Source organism: Nothobranchius furzeri, chromosome 5 (genome assembly GCF_043380555.1).
Source record: "Nothobranchius furzeri strain GRZ-AD chromosome 5, NfurGRZ-RIMD1, whole genome shotgun sequence".
Taxonomy (NCBI): domain Eukaryota; kingdom Metazoa; phylum Chordata; class Actinopteri; order Cyprinodontiformes; family Nothobranchiidae; genus Nothobranchius; species Nothobranchius furzeri.
This window is the reverse complement of record NC_091745.1, coordinates 50,922,666-50,944,041: the sequence shown is the minus strand read 5'-3', so window position 1 is coordinate 50,944,041 and position 21,376 is coordinate 50,922,666. Positions and strand designations below refer to the sequence as shown.

The following is a 21,376-nucleotide window of genomic DNA, read 5'->3' as shown; positions in this document are numbered from 1 at the left end:
AATGCGAACCTTGCCTCGTTTGCTTTCAGATACCGGGCAGAAGAGTCCAGAAAAAAAGGATGGGAGGCGCTTGTCATTCCAGAGACCCAAAGGAACCACCAAATATTCTGTGAGTAACACGTAGGCACCTCTGCTATGTTTTTGTCCTCATGTGTTAAAATGCTTTTCTGCTGTGGGGCTGCTGCTCTGTGAGTGTTTGTCTTCTGCTGGCTCCAGAAATATCAAGGATGCAGCAGTTTCTGATTTGAAGGACCTGTTTAACCATTGCTGGTTGGAAGGAAATCATGTGATAGATTATTCTAGCCAAACACGTTTCTTGGTAAACTGTTTATATAAGGAGCACTGTGCATTTGTAAACAAACCTGTAAGGTTGCTGCTATATATGCTGTAGGAAATCTGCACGTTCTGTTAAACCAGGAGTGTGTTTTTTTAAACTCTCATTTTGTTTTTGTATGTATGGGAAGGAGATGGGCATATGTGACAGCCCTGGTTAATCCTCCTGCTGGACGAGAGTAGGGAAGACGGACAGAAGTGCTGGCAGAATGCGTAGTCATTTTCCGTTCCCTGTGCAGCTAATCAGCAAGCATTCCACCACACAGCTTGGTGTGCTTGCAAATGACCTTCCAACTGCGTTGTCATTTCTATTGATTTAGCTGTTGTATGGAGGGAGGGAAGAGGAGAGGAAAAAGGAAGGTGAGGCGAAGGAGAGAGGGAGAACAGACTCCTGTTCCCATGCATGAACTACAAAATGTCTCTGCTTTGCCCAGTGGTGTTCTTGAAATGACCCTGAAATTCAGCTGCAATCAAACAGCTTCATCACAATGACATTGGAGATGCACATTGCTCTGTCTCAGCTCCGGCAATCTGGTGAGACAATAAAGAAGGTAAGACGACCCAAAGCAAGCCAGGGACTCAGAGAGGTTAGACTTTGTGGTCTATGTTTTCATGCCTATCCTTGTTTCCGGTTTCTGTCCTTCTGCTGCCAGGTCTCTTCATATGTGCTCTTGGCTGCAGCTTTAACTCTAATTGATCCCATCAGCTACAGCACATTTACCCCAACAATGTAGCTACAGCTGCCCTGGGATTCGAACTGCTGAGCACTGGCACCACCGGTCCCTTCGACCTCCACCAGGAGGCTAGGCAGGTCAAGTGTCCGACCCAAGGACACAACAGTTTCGACAAGGTTTTGGACGAGGCTCAAACCTTTAACACTCTAGTCACGTTAACTCCTCTGCCACTGTCACCCTAAAGCCTCATTTTTTAATAATGATAAACTTTTTATTTAGCGCTGAACAAAGTGCTGCACAGAGGAGCACTAAAAGCATCAACAAACATATAAAATTATATTGCAAGCCAGAGGATAAGTATGAGCATGAGCTTGATGAGAACAAAAATAAAATCAACAACAAATAGAGTAGATAAATACACTAAGAAGCTGTAAAACATAAAAAGCAAATCCTAGTGATAGCTAATCGGGATAAGTTGTTGTGAATAATTAAGTCCTCAGTCTGGCCTTAAAGACCTCAGCAGTGGTAGCATGCCTAATGTCCAAAGGGAGCACATTCCAAAGCAGTGGTGCATGATATGCCAATGCTCAACCTCCAATCGTCATGCTCTTAATCATCCAAACATATAGGAGCCCCACAGCACATAAGCTGAATGATCTCTTTGGGACATATGGCTTCAATTTATACTTTTGCATCAGCTCTGCGAGGGAGAGATGCACACACAATGACATTTTTTGTTTGAACTTCTCCGCCACCTGAGGATTGTTGCAAAGCATTTCCCCGCCAGGACAACAGAGAACATAGCACTATTCTGTAGTATCCTGCCACCCAGAGGTGGAAAGAGTACTACAATTTTATACATACGTACAAGTACCAATACTTTGATAATTTTTTACTCAAGTACAAGTAAAAGTATTTGCCAAACCTTTTACTCAAGTAAAATTAAAATTCATTGTAAAAATGTACTCAAAGTAAAAGTTAGTTACTTTTTGGTCAGCGTAAGGATGGCTACATCTGTGTACTGCAAAACAATTCTGGCAAACAACACGCTCGCGTGCGTGAGCAGACATGCACACACACACACACACACACACACACACACACACACACACACACACACACACACACACACACACTTCTATTTATATGCTTGTGTGGACCTCCATTGACTTTCATTCATTTTAGAGACTCTACTATGCCTAATCCATGCCCTAAACCTTACTTTTACCCAATGGCGTTCTATTCCTAACCCAAACTAAAAGCTAATTCACACCATACTTCTAAAACCAAGGGTTAGGGCGTCACCAAATGTGACAGATAATTTGCTTCTGTGGCCCCCAGAACCTGGAACTCTGTTGTGTGTGTGTGTCTGCTCTGTCTTCTCAGTCCCCAGTGAGTCGTGGTGGATGGCTGCTTATACTGAGCCAGGATCCTCTGGAGGTTTCTTCCTGTTAAAAGAAAGTTTTCCTCTCCACTGTCGCTGCATGCTTGCTTAGTATGAGGATTGCTGTAAAGACACTGACACTAGTTAATGACCTGATGCAATTTGCTGGGTTCCTCATATAGGAAACTTTTTTACTGATTGGCTTAATGAACTGAACTGTATTGGAATGTTTACTTTGTGAAGTGCCTTGAGATGACTCTTGTTGTGATTTGGCGCTATATAAATTAACTTGAAATTAAATTGAATTGAAAATGTAGTGAAATACAATTAATTTACAAAAACATACTCAACTAAAAGTAAAAGTGCAGATTTGAAAAACGACTTAGAAATTATAAATACACAAAAAAGTTACTCAATTACAGTAACACGAGTTATTTGTCACTTTCCAACTCTGTTGCCACCATTAAGCCTAATTTATACTTGCGCTGTTGACGAAAGCAGCGTCCTGACTGATTACAAGTTTGTTCTCCGTCTCGTTGGATGGATGTTTAGAAAAGAGAGCTTGACTCTGTCAGTGCTTGTGAGCCTGCTGGAGAGCCCTCAAAAAGACAAATAATGGAGTTCCATGTGTCCGTCCCGACGCAGACGGAGAAGTGTAAATTAGCCTGTACAGTCGTGTATCTGGTCCACAGTAGTGTATTTACTATTGTTGACATTGTTTAATGTACTTAAGAGATGTTATAAAACAGACAAATCTGTCCCTCATTTTCTTCTACCCCTTCATGTGATCAGCATCTCTAAACCCACGTTTCTTGTCTTTTCTGTCCACAAATAAAAATGTTCTCTGTGTATCTTTGTTCTCCTTCAGTCGAGTGAATAAACATTCATATTTTCAGATTTTTTATAAAAGGCGTTCTTCAATCAATAAGCTATTATAAGTGTAGCTTACTGAGTATTAACTATAATAAGCTGATGCTTCAATGAGTAAGCATCAGCTTCCTCCTGCTTCTTTTCAAACTGAATATGACAATTTAATTTTTTGTATAATTATCAGTGCGATTTTATTTTTAATGTCTACAATTACTTCAGTATAATTTTTTAATTATTATTATTGCACGTTTAAAAATGTTCGAAATAAAGATTTCATTCATTTCATTCAATCTGTTCCTTATTTCCGTTAAATATGTTTTTGAGGGAGCAATGGCGGTGCTGTTGACGAATTTAAAGGAAGCAGCATCCTGACCAATCACAAGCTTGCAATCTCCATCACTTTCGACAAATAGAAGCTAGAGCGACTGCCAAATCCTCACTACTCATCCTGCTTGATTTATTGCTGCATTTGACACTGCCAACCATGGCTGTCTTTTGTCCATACTCTAGCATGAGCATCACAAGAAAAGCACACTCCTCATTTGAATCATACCTGACAGGATGATCATTCAGTGCATCTTGGCTTGGACAATCTTCTGCTGTTCACCATCTTGCCACAGGAGTCCCCCTGGGCTCTGTACTAGGACCTCTTCTCTTTGCCATATACACCACCTCACTGGTTGAGATCATTCGATCCCATGGCTTCTCCTACCACTGCTATGCAAATGACACCCAGCTCTGTCATTCCCGCCGGATGACCTCACAGTCTCTGCAGGAATCTCAAACTGTCTTTCTGACTTATCAAAATGGGTGAAATCCCACCATGTCCAACTCAACCTCTCAAAAACTGAATTACTTGTCATCCCAGTGAAGCCATCCATACGGGACAATATCTCAATCCAAAATTATTCCCCATCTCTGGCTCCTTCAAAGGTAGTTCAAAACTTGGGTGTTGTGATTGATGACCAGCTGACCTTTAAAAATCACGTTGCCTCTGTTGCTCGTTCATGCGCTGTATAACACATGAAAGATAAGACCGTACCTCACACAATATGCCACCCAGCTCCTGGTGCAATCTACTGTCATGTCCTGCGCTTCGACTACTGCAAAGCCCTTCTAACTGCCTTCCAACCTGTACTGTGAGACCTCTTTAAAAATCCAGAATGTAGCGGCGCGGCTGGTCTTCAATAAACTTAAAAGAGCACATGTCACCCCTCTGTTCACTGAGCTCCATTGGCTACCGCTAGCTGCACGCATCAAATTCAAATAGCTAGCACTAGCATACAGATGTGGAATGACCTACCAAGCACTACTAGAACAGAGAGCATCTTCTAAACTAGCACCCTCCCAGCAACCGTCCCCCACTCTACTGCACACTCCATGTTCGCTTTCCTATATGATAGATTATGCTGCCTCGCTGCCACCTAGGATTGACTGAATAGTGTTGGTTGTTGGCCTCAAGGGCAACCTGCTGGCTTGATTATCACCTGTAAGTCGCTTTGGACAAAAGCATCTGCTAAATACATGAACATAAATTGTTTGGCATGTCTCTGTAATCCTCTGTGAGCTTGTAGAAGAGCCCTTGTGTCGATGGATAATGGCGTTGCCTGTCTTCGTACCGATGCAGGTGGAGAAGTATAAATTAGGCTTAATAGACAACAGAGAGTCGGCAAGATGGACATTATTGCTGATGGAAAAGAAGGTGGAAGGGTATAGGCATTAATTCAAATAGCATACCAATCCTATTCCTGTCAGCCATTATTCGCTTTCCTTTTATTAGCCTCTGCTAAGTTACTGAAATGATGATGGATGGATTGAGCCCTGCCGATTATTTTGTCTGGTGACATGACATGCTGAAGGGGCTCATAAAGAAAAGGCCCAGGTATGGCCAGAGTCAGCATATGAGACCCACTGACTGAACTGCAGCTTTATCTAAAACTCATCTCCCACTCCAGACCGCCAGTGTTTTCTTGTTTCACTCGACCACAGATATGTTTATGAATACTGTCTTGCATCCCCAGGAGAAAGTTAAATTTCCTCTTAGAAGTTCATATCAATACAATCTCTCTGACACTCCCATCCCCCTCGCTGTTTTACCTCACAGTCAGGCATCTCTTCCCTCTATTGCATTTGAAAATAACCTGTGCAGCTGCAGCCCATTTGCCTAGACACTGATAATGCCAGTTTATTCAAATTCAATTCAAATTCAAATTCAGAGATACTTTATTAATCCCAGAGGGAAATATTTAGATATGTCTTGCTATTGATAGACCTGCATTCAATTATTAAGTGTTCGAGGTGTCTGGGAACAAATAAGACATGAAGGTTTAGACAGAGAGGAAAGAGTCACACGAGGTTGAGTCATGAAGCCCTTGTAGAGTTCAGACTCCGGACCAACAGCTGTTTACATTTTTGTTTTTGTTTTTTACTTTGACAGCCAACAAAAAAGAAGTTTGAGAGCACAGTGTGTCTTCAGGCATTGATTTTATCTCACATAGATCAGGCTCTTTATTGACCCAAAAGGGCCTTATTTGTTAAATCTAGTTTTGTTTTTGTAGCTTTGCCCTTCATTTCACCACCAGTGCTTATCCCTCCTAAAGTCTAATTGACCTAGGACATGGGGATGTTTCCAAGGAGTCTAGAGACAGGAAATGATGTTGGAAGTGAAATGGAAACAGTTTTTAAACAGGATCCTAAAAAGTCCAAATACTGATACGTTTCAGTTATTCAGATTTTTCTTAACTTGGCTTTAAAGCTGTCAAACTCATCTATTTTTTTCTATACTCTTGCATAAGCTGACGGGTGCTGACGGTGCTGTATGTATGGCATGCGTCACAGCAGTGATGTGCCTATTGTGCATTTAAAGAGAATGCTTCTGTGGCGCTGCGCCCTCGCTGGTACTTGTACTTGTGCCGGGGAGCAGAGAGCAGAAGTGGCAGCGGGAGCGTGCGCAACTGCAGGTGAAGCACATCAATAATCACACGTCCTCCTTCTCTAACATACAGGTGCTGGCCAGTAAATTAGAATATCATCAAAAGGTTGAAAATATTTCAGTAATTCCATTCAAAACGTGAAACTTGTACATTATATTCATGCAATGCACACAGACCAATGTATTTCCGATGTTTATTACGTTTAATTTTGATATTTATAGGTGACAACCAATGAAAACATCAAATCTGGTATCTCAGAAAATTAGAATATTCTAAAGGCCAATGAAAAAATGTTTGTTTCTCTAATGTTGGCCAACTGAAAAGAATGAACATGAAAAGAATGTGCATGTATAGCACTCAATACTTAGTCGGGGCTCCTTTTGCCTCAATAACTGCAGTAATGCGGCGTGGCATGGACTCGATCAGTCTGTGGCACTGCTCAGGTGTTATGAGAGCCCAGGTTGCTCTGATAGTCGTCTTCAGCTCCTCTGCATTGTTGGGTCTAGCGTATTGCATCCTCCGCTTCACAATACCCCATAGATTTTCTATGGGGTTAAGGTCAGGCGAGTTTGCTGGCCAATCAAGGACAGGGATACCATGGTCCTTGAACCAGGTGCTGGTGGTTTTGGCACTGTGTGCAGGTGCCAAGTCCTGTTGAAAGGTGAAGTCTGCATCCCCATAAAGTTGGTCAGCAGCAGGAAGCATGAAGTGCTCTAAAACTTCCTGGTAGACGGCTGCATTGACCCTGGACCTCAGGAAACAGAGTGGGCCAACACCGGCAGATGACATGGCACCCCACACCATCACTGACGGTGGAAACTTTACACTGGACCTCATGCAACGTGGATTCTGTGCTTCTCCGCTCTTCCTCCAGACTCTGGGTCCTTGATTTCCAAAGGAAATGCAGAACTTGCTTTCATCAGAAAACATAACTTTGGACCGCTCAGCATCAGTCCAGTCCTTTTTGTCCTTGGCCCAGGCGAGACGCTTCTTGCGCTGTTTCTTGTCCAAGAGTGGCTTGACACACGGAATGCGACACCTGAATCCCATGTCTTTCATGAGTCTCCTCGTGGTGGTTCTTGAAGCGCTGACTCCAGCTGCAGTCCACTCTTTGTGGATCTCCCCCACATTTTTGAATGGGTTTGTCGTCACAATTCTCTGCAGGGTGCGGTTATCCCTAGAGCTTGTACACTTTTTTCTACCACATTTTTTCCGTCCCTTCGCCTGTCTGTTAATGTGCTTGGACACAGAGCTCTGCGAACAGTCAGCTTCTTTAGCAATCACCTTTTGTGTCTTGCCCTCCTTGTGCAAGGTGTCAATGATTGTCTTTTGGACAGCTGTTAAGTCAGAAGTCTTCCCCATGATTGTGGTGCCTTCAAAACAAGACTGAGGGACCTTTTAAAGGCCTTTGCAGGTGTTTTGAGTAAATCAGCTGATTAGAGTGGCAGCAGGTGTCTTCTATATTCAGCCTTTTCAGAATATTCTAATTTTTTGAGATACCAAATTTGGAGTTTTCATTAGTTGTCACTTATGAATATCTAATTTAAATGTAATGAACATTGGAAATACATTGGTCTGTGTGCATTGCATGAATATAATGTACAAGTTTCACGTTTTGAATGGAATTACTGAAATATTTTCAACCTTTTGATGATATTCTAATTTACTGGCCAGCACCTGTATACAGGCAGCAGACACAGAGGAGGCGTCTTTTTCCACATGAATGAAGTTGGACCTGTAGATCGAGGAGTGTCTATGACACTAAATAAAGTGTGTTTGCTGGTGTGGAGTGTTTGTGCGTGTGCTCCTAATGCACAGAATGAGACCGTTCAGGAGAGGCAGGATAGCATGCTGGGTAGGGCTGTTGCGGTTGAGGAATTCCCCCTGCGGTGATTCAGGGTGGCTTAATATTGCGGTATGCGATATTATTGCAGTCCTTTTTTTTATTGCAGTACTATCTAAACATAATGTTTACACATTTAAAAAAGGTTAAAAATTGCCGTGCCTTCTTTAATAACACTTTACTGAATGCAGATCAAAGGGCAGTAACAACACAGATCGCAGTAACGTTTGTTTGTCCGACAGTCGGAGTCCGACTGAACTTAAAAACAACAAAATTCAGGAGAAGGTTAAACTTTTAAATGCAAATTTGGCTGCAGCATCTAACAAATAAGAAACAAGTCCCCATTTTGTTTAGTTGTTTAAAATCAAGTATAAAAAATTACATGTACCGGGCGCGCGCGCGCCGGGGGGCGGGCGCACTATCATTTCACTTTCACACACACGAATGACGGTGCTTTATAGCTCGGTCACGTCCTTGTTACCCACAAGGAAAACCAGCATGTTAACCATATATGGTTTGAGAGAGGATCTGAGAGGGGTGGCAACATTTCCAGCAACGCTGAAAACCCTCTCGGATGGTGCGCTCGTAAAGAACCCCCCTGACATGGTGGAGCAACAACCGGGAGAGATTCCCTTTGCTCGCCAGAGTCGCACGCAAGTTGAGTTCGGAAGCGAGCGGGGCCGGACCGGAGCGGAGGGGAGCTTAGGGTGGATGCATTCCTCCTGCAGGTAGCGAGTGAGCTCCAGCTCGGCTCAAACTCTCTTCGGGACAGTTGCAGAAGCAGTGTTTGTCCGGGGCTTCAGGAGGTCTCCGAGCGTTTATTATTTATTTATTTTTTGCCGCTGGCGGCAGCTCCGTCTCGGCCAAGGACTCTGGCTGCGCAGCAGCTGACGTACTGAAAACCAAAGTGCTCCCAAAGGAGCGAAGTAACGTTTCGTTTTGATACCAGTGCAGCCATCCTTCTCAACATGCATCATTGAGTTGAACCAAGTTCAGTAATCGCGGTGGCCCATGATGCAGCGCAGTGGGCTTCTTCATATTGCGATATTTCATTTTTGCGGTTACCGCGACAGCCCTAATGCTGGGGGGGTGGCTGTGGATGGCTAGTATTTACTTGGAGGCGGGCAGATGTTTTTTCAGAAATCTGTGATATTTTTAATAACAAATGACCGGAAAAACTACCGGTACTTATCGTAACCTCGAAAAAAAGCACTAAAGCCCTGGGTGTCAAAAGAAGATCCTCCTTTAGGAATAATAATAATAAAAAAAAAACTTATCCCTCCCAAGGATAAAGTTTAATCACCAGAGGGAGGGACATCAAAAGCAGAGCGGGGGAAATCCTCCCACCAAATCACACCCTGCCGGTTGCCATGTCTCTACTAATGCTTCTTCTTCACCAGCTTTTGCAATTTAACACTAGCAGGCAAAAAGCTCTAGAATTGTTTAAAGAAGTGAAGCCAGTAAGCAGAAGCAACCCAGAAGTTATTTCTTGCACCCTTTAAGATGCAGTGTCTGAGAATGGAGTAATAGTGACATCTTTCATGTTGCCAGTTAGTGATAGGAAAACAAAGTTTAAATATGTTTGAACAATTATGATATCTTTGTTTTGTTAATTATGAAATACTCAAAATAAAACAATATAGTGAAGAAAAAATAGGGAAATATTAGAATCACAAACCTAAAAAATGTATTTGAAGAAAACTGAGCAAATTAATTTAATTGAATTCAGTTTTTTTAAATGGCGCCAAATCATGACGAGATTCATCTCGATGCACTTCACAAAATAAATCATTCTGAGTTCAGTTCATTATGCCAATTAGTTAAAGGTTTACAATATAAGGAACTTTGTAGATTTCATCGAGCCACTGACTAGTGCCCTTTAAAATTAATTACAAATGACATCTGATGTAATTAAAGTTAATTTATAAAGAACAAATTAAAAATGAATAAAGAGCTTGGGATTGTGTCATCATCATCTGTGTGGCCGCCCTATTGGTGACCTCTGAGTGCACTGTTGTCTGGAGTAACAAGCAACCAGTAAGGACATAACTTCTGGGTTGCTTCTGTTTACTGGCTTCTCATTCTTGCGGCTTTATTTAATCTGTTGTTCATTTGATCGGTTATGTTTCGCAACCATGTTAAATTGTTGCTGTGTTGTGAGATGCATTGCATGATCGCCAAGGAGAAAGGTAGAAAACAGACTAACTTTTCACCATTTTCCTGCTTGGAGGCTAGGGCTGGGCAATAAATCTTAAATTTATTAACGACATTTCTGACTCTTATCGAAAAAAATTTCCCATGTCAATACATTTGATAATAAAAATATGAGAAGATGTGTGAAGGTTGGCAATGTTCATGTCCCTTTAAAGAGCAAGTCACCCCCTACCAGATTCTTACTCAACTCCCACTTCCTGTTTGAAAAATGCAACAAATGCTGTTGCCTAGCAGACCGAGAGGGCGGAGCCACTAACAAGTATGCTGTGTCTCAATTCAGGGTCTGCATCCTTCGTCGGCCAGATTCGTCGGCTGGTTACGTCACAGCGCCGCAACTAGGCCTGTCCCAATTCGACGACTTCTTCAAATGCAGCCGACAAATCTGGCCTTCTTTTCGCCTGTATGAAGGATGGGTCTGGTGTATCCTTCAGTGGTTTACATTTCCCAAGATGCTATGCGGGCCGGACGGCAGAACTTTTAAAAACAATGGCGGACAGTGAAGCGGGAGCTGTTGGAGAGGATTGCGCTTATAAATGTCAGTATGAACTTGAAAACTGTTAGGTTAAGGGCTTTTTGTGATACATGAACGTTATTTTAGTTTGAAATGTTACAGTAAAAGTGCTTGTATTGCGGTCTCGGCTCGTATGTTCGGCTGCTCGGTGTCGTACTTCTCCCGCTACGTTTCCCCTTAGAAATAGAAGTTTGTAATAGAAGTTTGTATTTTAGGGACAAAAGACAAAACCAGGGACTTTATTAAGCTTAGGGCGGAGATGGACCACATGTTCACTGGAGCAAAGTATTTGGCGGCTGTGGCATGGAGGTACAATAACATCTCTTATTTTAAAAACTGTCATTTGAGTTTAGTTTTTTCTGTGAAAACATGAAAGGAATAACCCGTTGTCCTCCAACAGACCGTTGTCCTCTTTTCTCTCTTTTCTCTTCCTGTTTTTTTCTGGAGAAAATGGGCATCCAGGGGAAGGTGATGACCAGCTTCTGGAGCTGATCAGGGAGGACATGAGGCTGCCGAGGGAGGCAGAGCAGCAGAGGGCACAGGAGAGAAGGGAGAATTTTGACAGGCTTCTTACTTTGCTAGAAAATATGGTTAAGAAAGATTAAACATGTACATATAAAAGAAATATCTAAATAAAATCAATTTTGTATTAAACTCTTGAATTTTATTTTTGTTTACAAATGTGAATTTTCTAATATTAAAGGGTATCCGCTGGGTCTTAAAGTCTTAAAAGGTGATAAATCAGTTTTGGTCAAATTAAGACCCTTAGAAAGTATTAAAAACTATTATCACATCTTTGCTCAGGCTCAGCTTGTCAAAAATATTTTCTCTGAATTAGCTCTCCCAACGGTCAAGGAAATTATTAAAAAGCTAAATAAAACTTCGAGCTCCATCGTTTAAAGTTCCTTCTCCCTTCTGCTCAGCAGTTCCACGGTTGCTAGGCGACAGAACGTTCGCCGAGGGAGTGGCGGGAATTAATGAAGTCTAGGCCTGTCCAAATTCACAGCCGTTAACATCCGGTCTACTCGGCCGACGGAGGACCCAGCCCACGTTGGCCAAGTAGGCTGGGTCCTTCGAAGGATGCAGACCCTGAATTGATACACACTCATACACGCTCACAACATTGTGACATCATAATGTACTATCTAACATTATAGTGTACCTCTTAGCCAATAGCGATGGCAGATTTAAATTCAAATGCAGTGCAGAGTCTTTACCGGACGACGGTGCATCTCTGACAGTTTTAGGCAGAATATTTAGATTTTAACTAAGATGAACTAAAATGCTGAATTACTGACTACATTTGTCTACAGCATGATCAGACACTTATTTATATAGTTTATCAACAAAAAAAAGGTAGATTTGTAGTTACTTGTTCTTTAAGAAGCTGTACCACCTTGAGACACATAAAAATGTGACACAACGTGATACATGTGACAGCCCCATCTAGTGGAAAACTTTTGTTTCTGCGCATACCTGTAGTTATCGTCCATTTATCGTTATTGAGGTGAAGTCCTCAATATATCGTGATATTGATTATAGGCCATATCACCCAGCCCTATTGGAGACTGTGCCTATTTTGCGTCTAAGGCTGTTCAGTGGCTCTTAAAAGAGCCATTCTGTCTGAAATCACTGGCAAGTGTTGCAGAGAGGCTTTGACCTTGAGGTCAAAAGATAGGATGGTCTCAAATGCTTGTTCTCCGGTTTGGCCAAACCAGGAGGCAGCTGGAGAACTACTAGATCAGGAAGTGATTCCTGTATATATTAAATTTTGTTTACAACTTCTAAACAAATCAGAATTAGACACGTTTAAAAGGCATTACCAAAATACATCAGTAATCACGCCTTCTGTCAGATACTCGGTTATGTACAGCAAAAATGTTAAACATTTTAATCTCATAATGTGTATGAGTATACTGATATATTAACTTGTTAAATCAACAAATACTGATCTGGTGTAGTTTAAGATCTGAAATGAATTGTTGCAGGAAAAATATTCATTTTAACACATTGATTGATGAACACATTATTCAAACACTTTGGGATTTAAACATTTTGTTCATTCAACACATTTGATTATATCGACCTATAAAGTTGTAAAGTCATTTAAGGATTCAAGGAAGATTAACTACTCTAAATCAGCTCCTCTAAATCTGAGACCATGGTCTTGATTTGGAAAAGGGTAGAATGCCTTCTCCGGGTCAGGGATGAGGTCCTGCCCCAAATGAAGGAGTTCAAGTATCTCAGGGTCTTGTTCACGAGTGAGGGAAAACTGGAGCGTGAAATCGATTGGCGGATTGGTGCTGCATCTGCAGTGATGGGGACGTTGTACCGGTCTGTCGTGGTGAAGAGAGAGTCCGAAGGCAAAGCTCTCGATTTACCGGTCGATCTACGTTCCTACCCTCACCTATTGTCATGAGCTTTGGGTAGTGACCAAAAGAACGAGATTGCGGATAAAAGCGGCCGAAATAAGTTTTCTCCAAAGAGTGGCTGGGCTCTCCCTTAGATATAGGGTGAGAAGCTCGGTCATTCGGGAGGGGCTCGGAGTAGACCCGCTGCTCCTCCACATCGAGAGGAGCCAGTTGAGGTGGCTCGGGCATCTGGTTAGGATGCCTCCTGGACGCCTCCCTGGTGAGGTTTTCCGGGCACGTCCAACTGGGAGGAGACCTAAAGGTAGACCCAGGACACGGTGGAGGAACTATGTCTCTCACCTGGCCAGGGAACACCTTGGGATTCCCCTGGAGGTGCTGGCCCAAGTGGTTGGGGAGAGGGAAGTCTGGGCCTCTCTTCTTAGGCTACTGCCCCCGCGACCCGACTCTGGATAAGCGGATGAAAATGGATGGATGGATGGATGGATGGATGGATGGAAGATTAACTTTATTCAGAGTGAAAGTGCAGAAGTCTCATCTTCCGAACGAGACCTTGAGCAAAGATATTATGGCGTCCTTGCTCGGTAACAAGGTATTGTGCAGTGCTTTCTTGTTTGGAGGCCAGACACATGTCTGCAAATTAAAAAGTTAATTTCTGGTCATTTTGATGAAAAATTGACCTCCATCCTTCATCCTTCTCTTGTTTTCCTGGGACTGTTGTGCAAGTTCTCTGAGGAATCCTCATGATTGTTGCTCAAGAGCACACCATGCTAGCCCATTACATACGAGCCCATTTCTTGTACATGCAGTCACTGCCTGACATGGATGTCAGCCTTGATTGGAAGGTGGAAATTCCCAGTGGGGGATGTTGGAGGCTATTTCAGACACACAGTGCACATTTGTGTTGTTTGGATTGTAACTGGTGAAGACAAGCAAATGCACCTGTGTCACACTGCAGACAGAGTGCTGCAGCTGAGCACAGAGTGGGACCACAACAGTCTATCTGCTGAACCTGTTTTATCGTGAAGTGCTGCCTCCTCCTCTTCTGAATGTTTGATGTGATACAGGATGATATATTTTAAATTAAATAAACAGCTCAGAATAATAAAATACCAAGGATAAAGAAAGCGTTCTTAAAAAGGCTAAAGGCGGCCAAAGGGATGGGACTACCAGATTTCAAACTATACAACTGGGCATGCAATATAAAATTTTTACTGTACTGGCTCCAACAGGAGACTCCAGCTAGGCTAGAAATGGAAAAGGTAGCATGCTACCCCTCATGCCCTCTTGCACTGTTATTGTCTCCTTTATCAGGAGGTCATCTTAAATTTTTTAAAAATCCGGTAGTTCTGCCTTCTTTGAAAATTTGGCTTAAGATATGGAAAAACTACAGGTGGCATACCAGTTTATTATTGATCCCTTTAATAAAAAATCATAATTTTATCTCTTCCTTTAGAAACAATATCTTCGATGATTGGGTGGCAAAAGGATAATTTTGCTGGTTTCTCCTTTAATAAAACCTTTGTATGATTTGAATAGCTACAGAAAAAGTATGACATACCCAAGACATTTCTTTAAATATCAACAAGTGAGAGCTTATGTGAAGAAACAAATTCCAACCTTTCCTGCAGCCCCACATCAGTCGCCCTTGGAAAATATTCTTTCATTTGAGCCAAATGTAAAGGGAACAATTTCTAAATTATACGTTATGTTAGAGAACCTCAAGAAAACTGCTACTAATCATTTGAGATTGGCTTGGAGTGAGGATCTGGGAATAGTGGTAACAGAAGACCAATGAGAGAAAGCTCTGCAACAGACCCACAAAACCTCAGTCTGTGCTAGACATGAAGTTCTGCAATTTAAAATATTACATGGACTACATTGGACCAAAGAGAAATGACATTAAATATACCCAGACATTGATCCATTATGCGTTGGATGTGGAAAGTCTCCCGCAACATTGGGACATATGTTTTGGAATTTCCCTAAAATATCGAAATATTGGATTAATATAAATAACTACAAGTCCAAAGTTTTGAGAAGACCTAGTCAATTTAACTCAATGACAGCTGTATTGGGAGTGGTAGACCATGAAATAACAATGAGTAAAAAAGAAACACACAATAAATGAGGTTCTGAAACACCTTTAACTAGAAAAAATAGATTTGCATTAATTCAGTTCAATTCAAAAATACTTTATTAATCCCAGAGGGAAATTGATAGCTGTAGTAGCTCAGAATAATAATAATAATCAAGTCGTCAAAGAGTTATTGTATATTACAATGGCTGTTGGCCGGAAGGATCTCCAGTAGCGGTCAGTGTTGCAGCGAAACTGAAGAAGCCTCTGACTGAAGACACTCTTCCGTTGTCGGACAGTCTTGTGAAGAGAATGCTCAGGGTTGTCCATAATTTTCTTGATTCTCTGGAGAATCCTTCTTTGCATTATCTCCTCCAGTGGTTCCACAGTCGTCCCCAGAACAGAACCAGCCTTTTTTATTAGGCTGTTGAGCCTTTTCAGGTCCCTGCTTCTGATGCTGCTACCCCAACAGACGATGGCTGAAGAGATTACACTCTCAACAACAGACTTGTAGAAGATCTGGAGTATCTTGCTACAGACATTGAAGGACCTAAGCTTCGTCAAGAAGTGCAGTCTGCTGTGTCCCTTCTTGTAAACGGCTTCGCTGTTCTTTCTCCAGTCCAGTCTGTTGTCCAGGTGAACTCCAAGGTATTTGTATTCCTCAACCACCTCAACTTCTTCTCCAATGATGGAAACAGTGTTTGACTCCAGCCTGTTTCTTCTGAAGTCTAAAATCATCTCCTTTGTTTTTTTCCCGTTCAAGGTCAGATTATTGTTTCCACACCATGCCACAAAGCGCTCCACCAGCTCTCTGTACCCAGCTTCCTATCCATCTCTGATACACCCGACAACTGCAGAGTCATGGGAGTATTTCTATAGATGACAGGTCTCTGATTTGTACTGGAAGTCTGAGGTGTACAGGGTGAAAAGGAATGGTGAGAGTACAGTCCCCTGTGGTGCTCCAATGGTTCTGATCGCCTGGTTTGATGTGCAGTTCTTCAGCCTCACAAACTGTGGTCTGTTTGTCAGGTAGTCTTTAATCCAGGCGATAGTTGAGGCCCCCACCTGTGTCTTCTGGAGTTTCTGGCAAAGTACATCAGGATGAATTGTGTTAAATGCACTGGAGAAATCAAAGAACGTGACCCTCACAGTGCTGCCTGCTTTGTCCAGATGACAGTGGGTTGGTTGAAGCAGCTGGATGATGGCATCTTCAACTCCAACTCCATGGCGATAAGCAAACTGCAGCGGGTCCTGATATGTTCTAGTTTGCTTGTTCAGGTGGACCAACAGCAGTCTCTCCAGGACCTTCATGATGTGGGGTGTCAGGGCAACCGGTCTGTAGTCATCATTGACTGATGGGCGAGTTTTCTTTGTGTTACACCCCTCCAGGCCTAGGATTACCAGGAGGGGCAACACAAGTGTGGTGGGAGCAAACACGAGGACAACTACAAGTCAAAAGGTGTTTATTAAACTAAAAATGTCTCTGGCAAGTGAAAACTGGTCCTTTGAAATAATAAAGCCAGAGGTCTGGTTAAACTAGTCTCTTAGAAATATAACTGAAAATAAGGGCAAAGCCCCACGCTCAAATAATACCCTCCTTTTGGGTATGAGTTCTCCTTCTGGTCCTGTGCTGCTCCTGACGTGGCCGGCGTGTCACGCTCTCCCGTTCTCTCTCTCTCTCTCTGGAAGCGGATGGTTCTCCTCCAGAATAGATCCCCGTGTTGTCTGTCTTTTCTTGGCTGGCGTAATCCACGGACGGTGTATGTACCTCGTCTCCACGATTTCCAGATGTAACTCTTTTCCGGAACACCGCTTCTTTATTCTGCTTGGCGCTCTCGTTCATCTGTTGCTCCTCTCGTGTGCTCGATCTCTGTTGTATCTCTGCCGGCTCTTCTTCCTTTCCGTCTTTCTCCGTCTGCTCGATCTCCGTCCTTTTCTTTCTGGTTCTTAGCTCTTCTTCTCAGATCTCGTCCTCCGAGTGTGTGTCTCTGTGTCTGTTCTCCGTGTGTCTGCTCCGTGTGTCTTTCTCTCACTTCTTTCTCGTCTGCTGCATGGATCCGCTGATCTGCTGGATCCGTCCGATCTGGATTCGTTCTCTCCGTCTGTCATCCATCTGTGAACCGCTGCTCGTCTTTTGTAGAAAGTCCTGATGAGCGCTGATTGTCCACAGCTGGTGTCAGCGGGCCGGCGGGAAGGGTGCGTCTCAGCGTGCCTCTTTCCATGGTGCAGATCCTGTTCCAGCGGCCATGGCGAGGAGCTGTCCATGGTGCGGTGGTTCAAAATCGGAGCCCAGGAACGCAGGGGTCATAACACTTTGGAACTGGAACAAGGCAGGATGTCTTCCACGGGACTGGAACCTTCTCCTGGGCCAGGCTGAGGTTGAAAGGCCAAGGCCAAGTTAATTAAAAGGCTAAGAACACATGTTCAACCAAATCTGGCATCACTTTATAGATTTAACAAAAATACCCCCCCCCCCCCCCCAAATATGTAATTAAATTCACGATTTTTTTAAATTATTATTTTCCCTTCGCTCTTCATTTTTATGTTATTATATTAATTTACTTATTTTCCCCCCTCTCTTTTAAAGGGACATTATGGAAGTTTGACAGCCAAAACATGTATAGAAATAATAAATTTCTTCTTCATACATTCTCCTGCAATGCCCTGGTCCTGTAGAATGAGCCCTGGCATTTTTACTGTGATTGCCTGTTTTTCTGTAAAATCAAAGAAAAAGAGAGTTGCTCGGGTCGAGCGGGCTTCTTCATGCGTGTTCACGCTCAGGAATAGCCTGTAGCATTTGCTATCCGTAGATTTAGCAGCAGAGAGCGAGGTAGTGCCAACTCAGCGACTTTGTCGCTGTTCCTAATGCCTAGTGACGAGCCTAGCTACCTTTCTGAGGCCCTTTAGCTACTTTCTGTAGAACTTTCTTCTAGATATTGCCTGCAAATTAGCAACGAAATAACCATTTTCGCTTTGAACCGTTCTTTGGTTTGACGTTTATTCAGCTGTCATCAAGGATATAAAAGTTACAGATACTGTGAATGTAACGAGAGTGTAGCTCACCTTGTAAAATGTCTGACACTCATGCGGAAGGCCTGGGTTCGATTCTGGATGTGAACATAGTCAGGGTATCCGCGGGTCCTTAAAAAGTCTTAAATTAGCTTTTCCAAATTTAAGGCCTTAAAAATCCTTAAAAATGACCAATAATCCTTAAATACAGTTTCCAAAGGTCTTAAACTACTAAAGACCCAATAAACAAGATTCTTTTATTTCTATAAAAATTTTGTGAATTTGTAGTTGGTGTTCAGCATTTTTGTGTACGATGTTGGCGTAAGCGGAACCATACCCATTCAGTTAGTTGTGGCTCTTTTTAGATGAGCACATTAGCTGGTTAAGCTAGTGGGAGCTTGTGCCATGGGGAAGTGCAAGTTTAATGGTAACTGGATGGCTAATCCCACGTTCGTGACGGGGTTAGCACTGGTTCCAGGCAATAGCTGGAAACTATTAGCCTGGCAAGCCAGACTAAATAAATTTATTATTTAGTCTGGCCACGCTCCATTGACGGCTCTCGGTTGTGGGGCGGGTTCTACCGTTGTCTTTCAAATGATCTCCGCATTCCACTGGACAATGAACGTGACATACTCTTGTTTCACTCTGTTGCATCATCCCACCCACCAGGCATATAGAGTGTCCTGATTGGCCCACAAAGCGGATAAAGCTCTGTGATTTGTTCACTAAGCAGATAGAGCACTATGATTGGCCCACCATTATGGACCAGTCACAGCTCTTTATGTGTTTGAAACCCCTCTAGAGAGCTGTGATTGGCTAGCCAGAGTCCTGGTAGAAGCTGCTGAGGTTCCAATGGAGCATGCCTAGACCAAACTTTGCAAAGCAAGAATTTGGTCTAGTTCACTAGGCTAGGAAACTATAGCTTAAATTAAATTTTAAAAAGTTGCTTAAATTTGTTCAAAGTGGCCTTCAAAAAGGTCTTAAATTTGGCTCCCTTCAACCTGTAGATACCCTGATATTTCATTTAGAGTTTCTTTTTTACATTAATGGTATATTTTTTTACAGTAAGATGCCCAAATTTTTATTTGAGATTCGCCGAACGGCATTGAATTCACAGATAAAAAAGATGTGGGTTCAACTTTCATTTTGGAACAAATTTTCAAGCAAGGGAAGGGAATGATCTGAGCATGCAGGAGGACTGACCCATCATAAACCTTTGTCGGCTGTGCTGAAGATAAAGGTACAGAACCAAATTATTTAATTAATTAGCTGCACGTTCTCCTGTCCTCCGGGCCACACACACACACACACACACACACACACACAAGGGACTGTCTCAGCTGTTATTTTTGTTAAGGAGTGTGCACGTACAGCATGTGCGCCTCGTGCACGAGCCTACTATTGAAGCTGCCGTTACGCTTTTGGCCTGAGGGGGCAATGACGAGCATAAAAATTCAAAAGTCCGTAAAGTCCCTTTAAGTAGTGTCTAAGTGCTTTAGGGTGGTATTATGTTTTGGTAAGTCTGATTGTCAATTTGTTGGATCTATTCAATATGGAAAATCAATAAAAATAAACAGCTCAGACACCTCTAAGAGAAATTAACTGAATAACACAAATAAATTTGTTGTTTAAGCAAAAGTAGCAACTGCTGTTTGTAAAACCTGTGGAAAAGCTGCTTTTATTACTCTACTTCCTCCATTAAAAGCCTTTAAAAAGGCTCTTTGATGTTTCACAGATTGTTATTCTAATAAAGGCAGACTTAGGAGTTTTGGGCTAATCTGTGTTTTTGACATTGTGTGGCTGGTGTAATCTGATTTGACCTTTAGGGTGTATTTGTAATCTTTGACCATAAAATCTCATCATCATATCAAATTATAGGGGCCTTTTTGTGTAAGTGAAAATCTCAAATTAAACTGTTCCTGCCATGTCCTGACCTCCATGCACCATCATCCACCTCATCAGCCTTCATGCATCACACCTGGTCCTCTCATCAAGCTCCAGCCAAGCCCTGCTTCCCTAGCAACCACAGTCAACTCACCATCAAGCTCATGCCACACACCTGCCTCACCAGCTATATATTCCACAGTCAACCCCCAGCACTCTGCCAGATTATTGAACGCTCCTGCTAGTAGATCTTCCAGCCTTTTGTCATCCTGCCTGATCATAGTCTCTCGACCTCATTTCTACTCCTGACCATCGCCAAGAACTCTTGCTTCCACCACGACCCTCGCCGGCCTACCACATCTCTAGCCTGCTCCCTGCACCTGCTTCGTCCCGATCTGGCTTCGACCCACGCCTATTACTCTGGAAACACCTCCTCATAGCTCCTGGCTAATAAAGACTGTTATTCGTCTTACTGTGTTTGGTTTCTTCACGGGTCCTCTAGTTCTGGTCATTACAGTTCCAGGGTACTGGACAGGCGTATCATTTTCTTTGTCAGCACCAGAAAAATACCCCTTTTGCCACTAAATTAGTATCTACATGTTCACATATAGACTTACCAATACAGGGTTGTTAAAACCTTTCCTATTCTGTGCAGCAGGGTGTTAAGCCTGTTTGCTGATAGCAACAAATCAGCCAGAAGAGCTAAATTATGTACAATTTCAGAACAAACCCCAAAACTGTAACAGCAAGTAAAACAAGTACAAATGTAACTTGCCCCTCTTTGATCATCAGCAAATAAATCAGTTTCGTTAATTATAATGAATAATTGATTTTTAATTTTAGCTTTTAGCTAAATGAGTCAGAACTGATTGTTTTTAGTCTTAACTGTCTATTTGCTGATCTGGTGAATGTTCTTGTGGTATTAAAACTACATACTCAGAAGATTGACAGCCTTCTTGCTCATATTTGGCTTCACGAAAAACAGATTCAATGTTGCAAATCAGCTCGATTGTGTGTGCTCTTACACCTGTGTCTATGTGGAGATGTCCAATCAGGTGTTAATGAAAAGAAGATGGACCGTGACGCTCATATTGCAAATTTCAGTATTTGCAATTTTGTGGTTTTTGTCCTTGTGGACAGTTTGTCTTGAATTCAGGGAAAATATGTAATTCTTGCTGTGGGGCAGCAAACATTGCTGTCACGTTATGTTTCGTTGAATATCTATTTGTGGTCAACAGCTGACAACGGTAATAAGAATAAAACCCTAAAATCTAA

General features: G+C 42.5%; 1 protein-coding gene across 3 annotated transcripts in view; it reads left to right on the top strand.

Moving 5' to 3' along the window:
• The window catches only part of oxr1a (oxidation resistance 1a), a 184,097-nt gene that overhangs the window by 55,532 nt on the left and 107,189 nt on the right, over positions 1 to 21,376 (top strand). For all 3 annotated transcript variants that reach the window (XM_054740517.2, XM_054740518.2, XM_054740516.2), the window contains exon 4: positions 30 to 109. In XM_054740517.2, the coding sequence (XP_054596492.1) occupies positions 30 to 109 (80 nt within the window). The remainder of the gene's footprint in view (positions 1 to 29; positions 110 to 21,376) is intronic.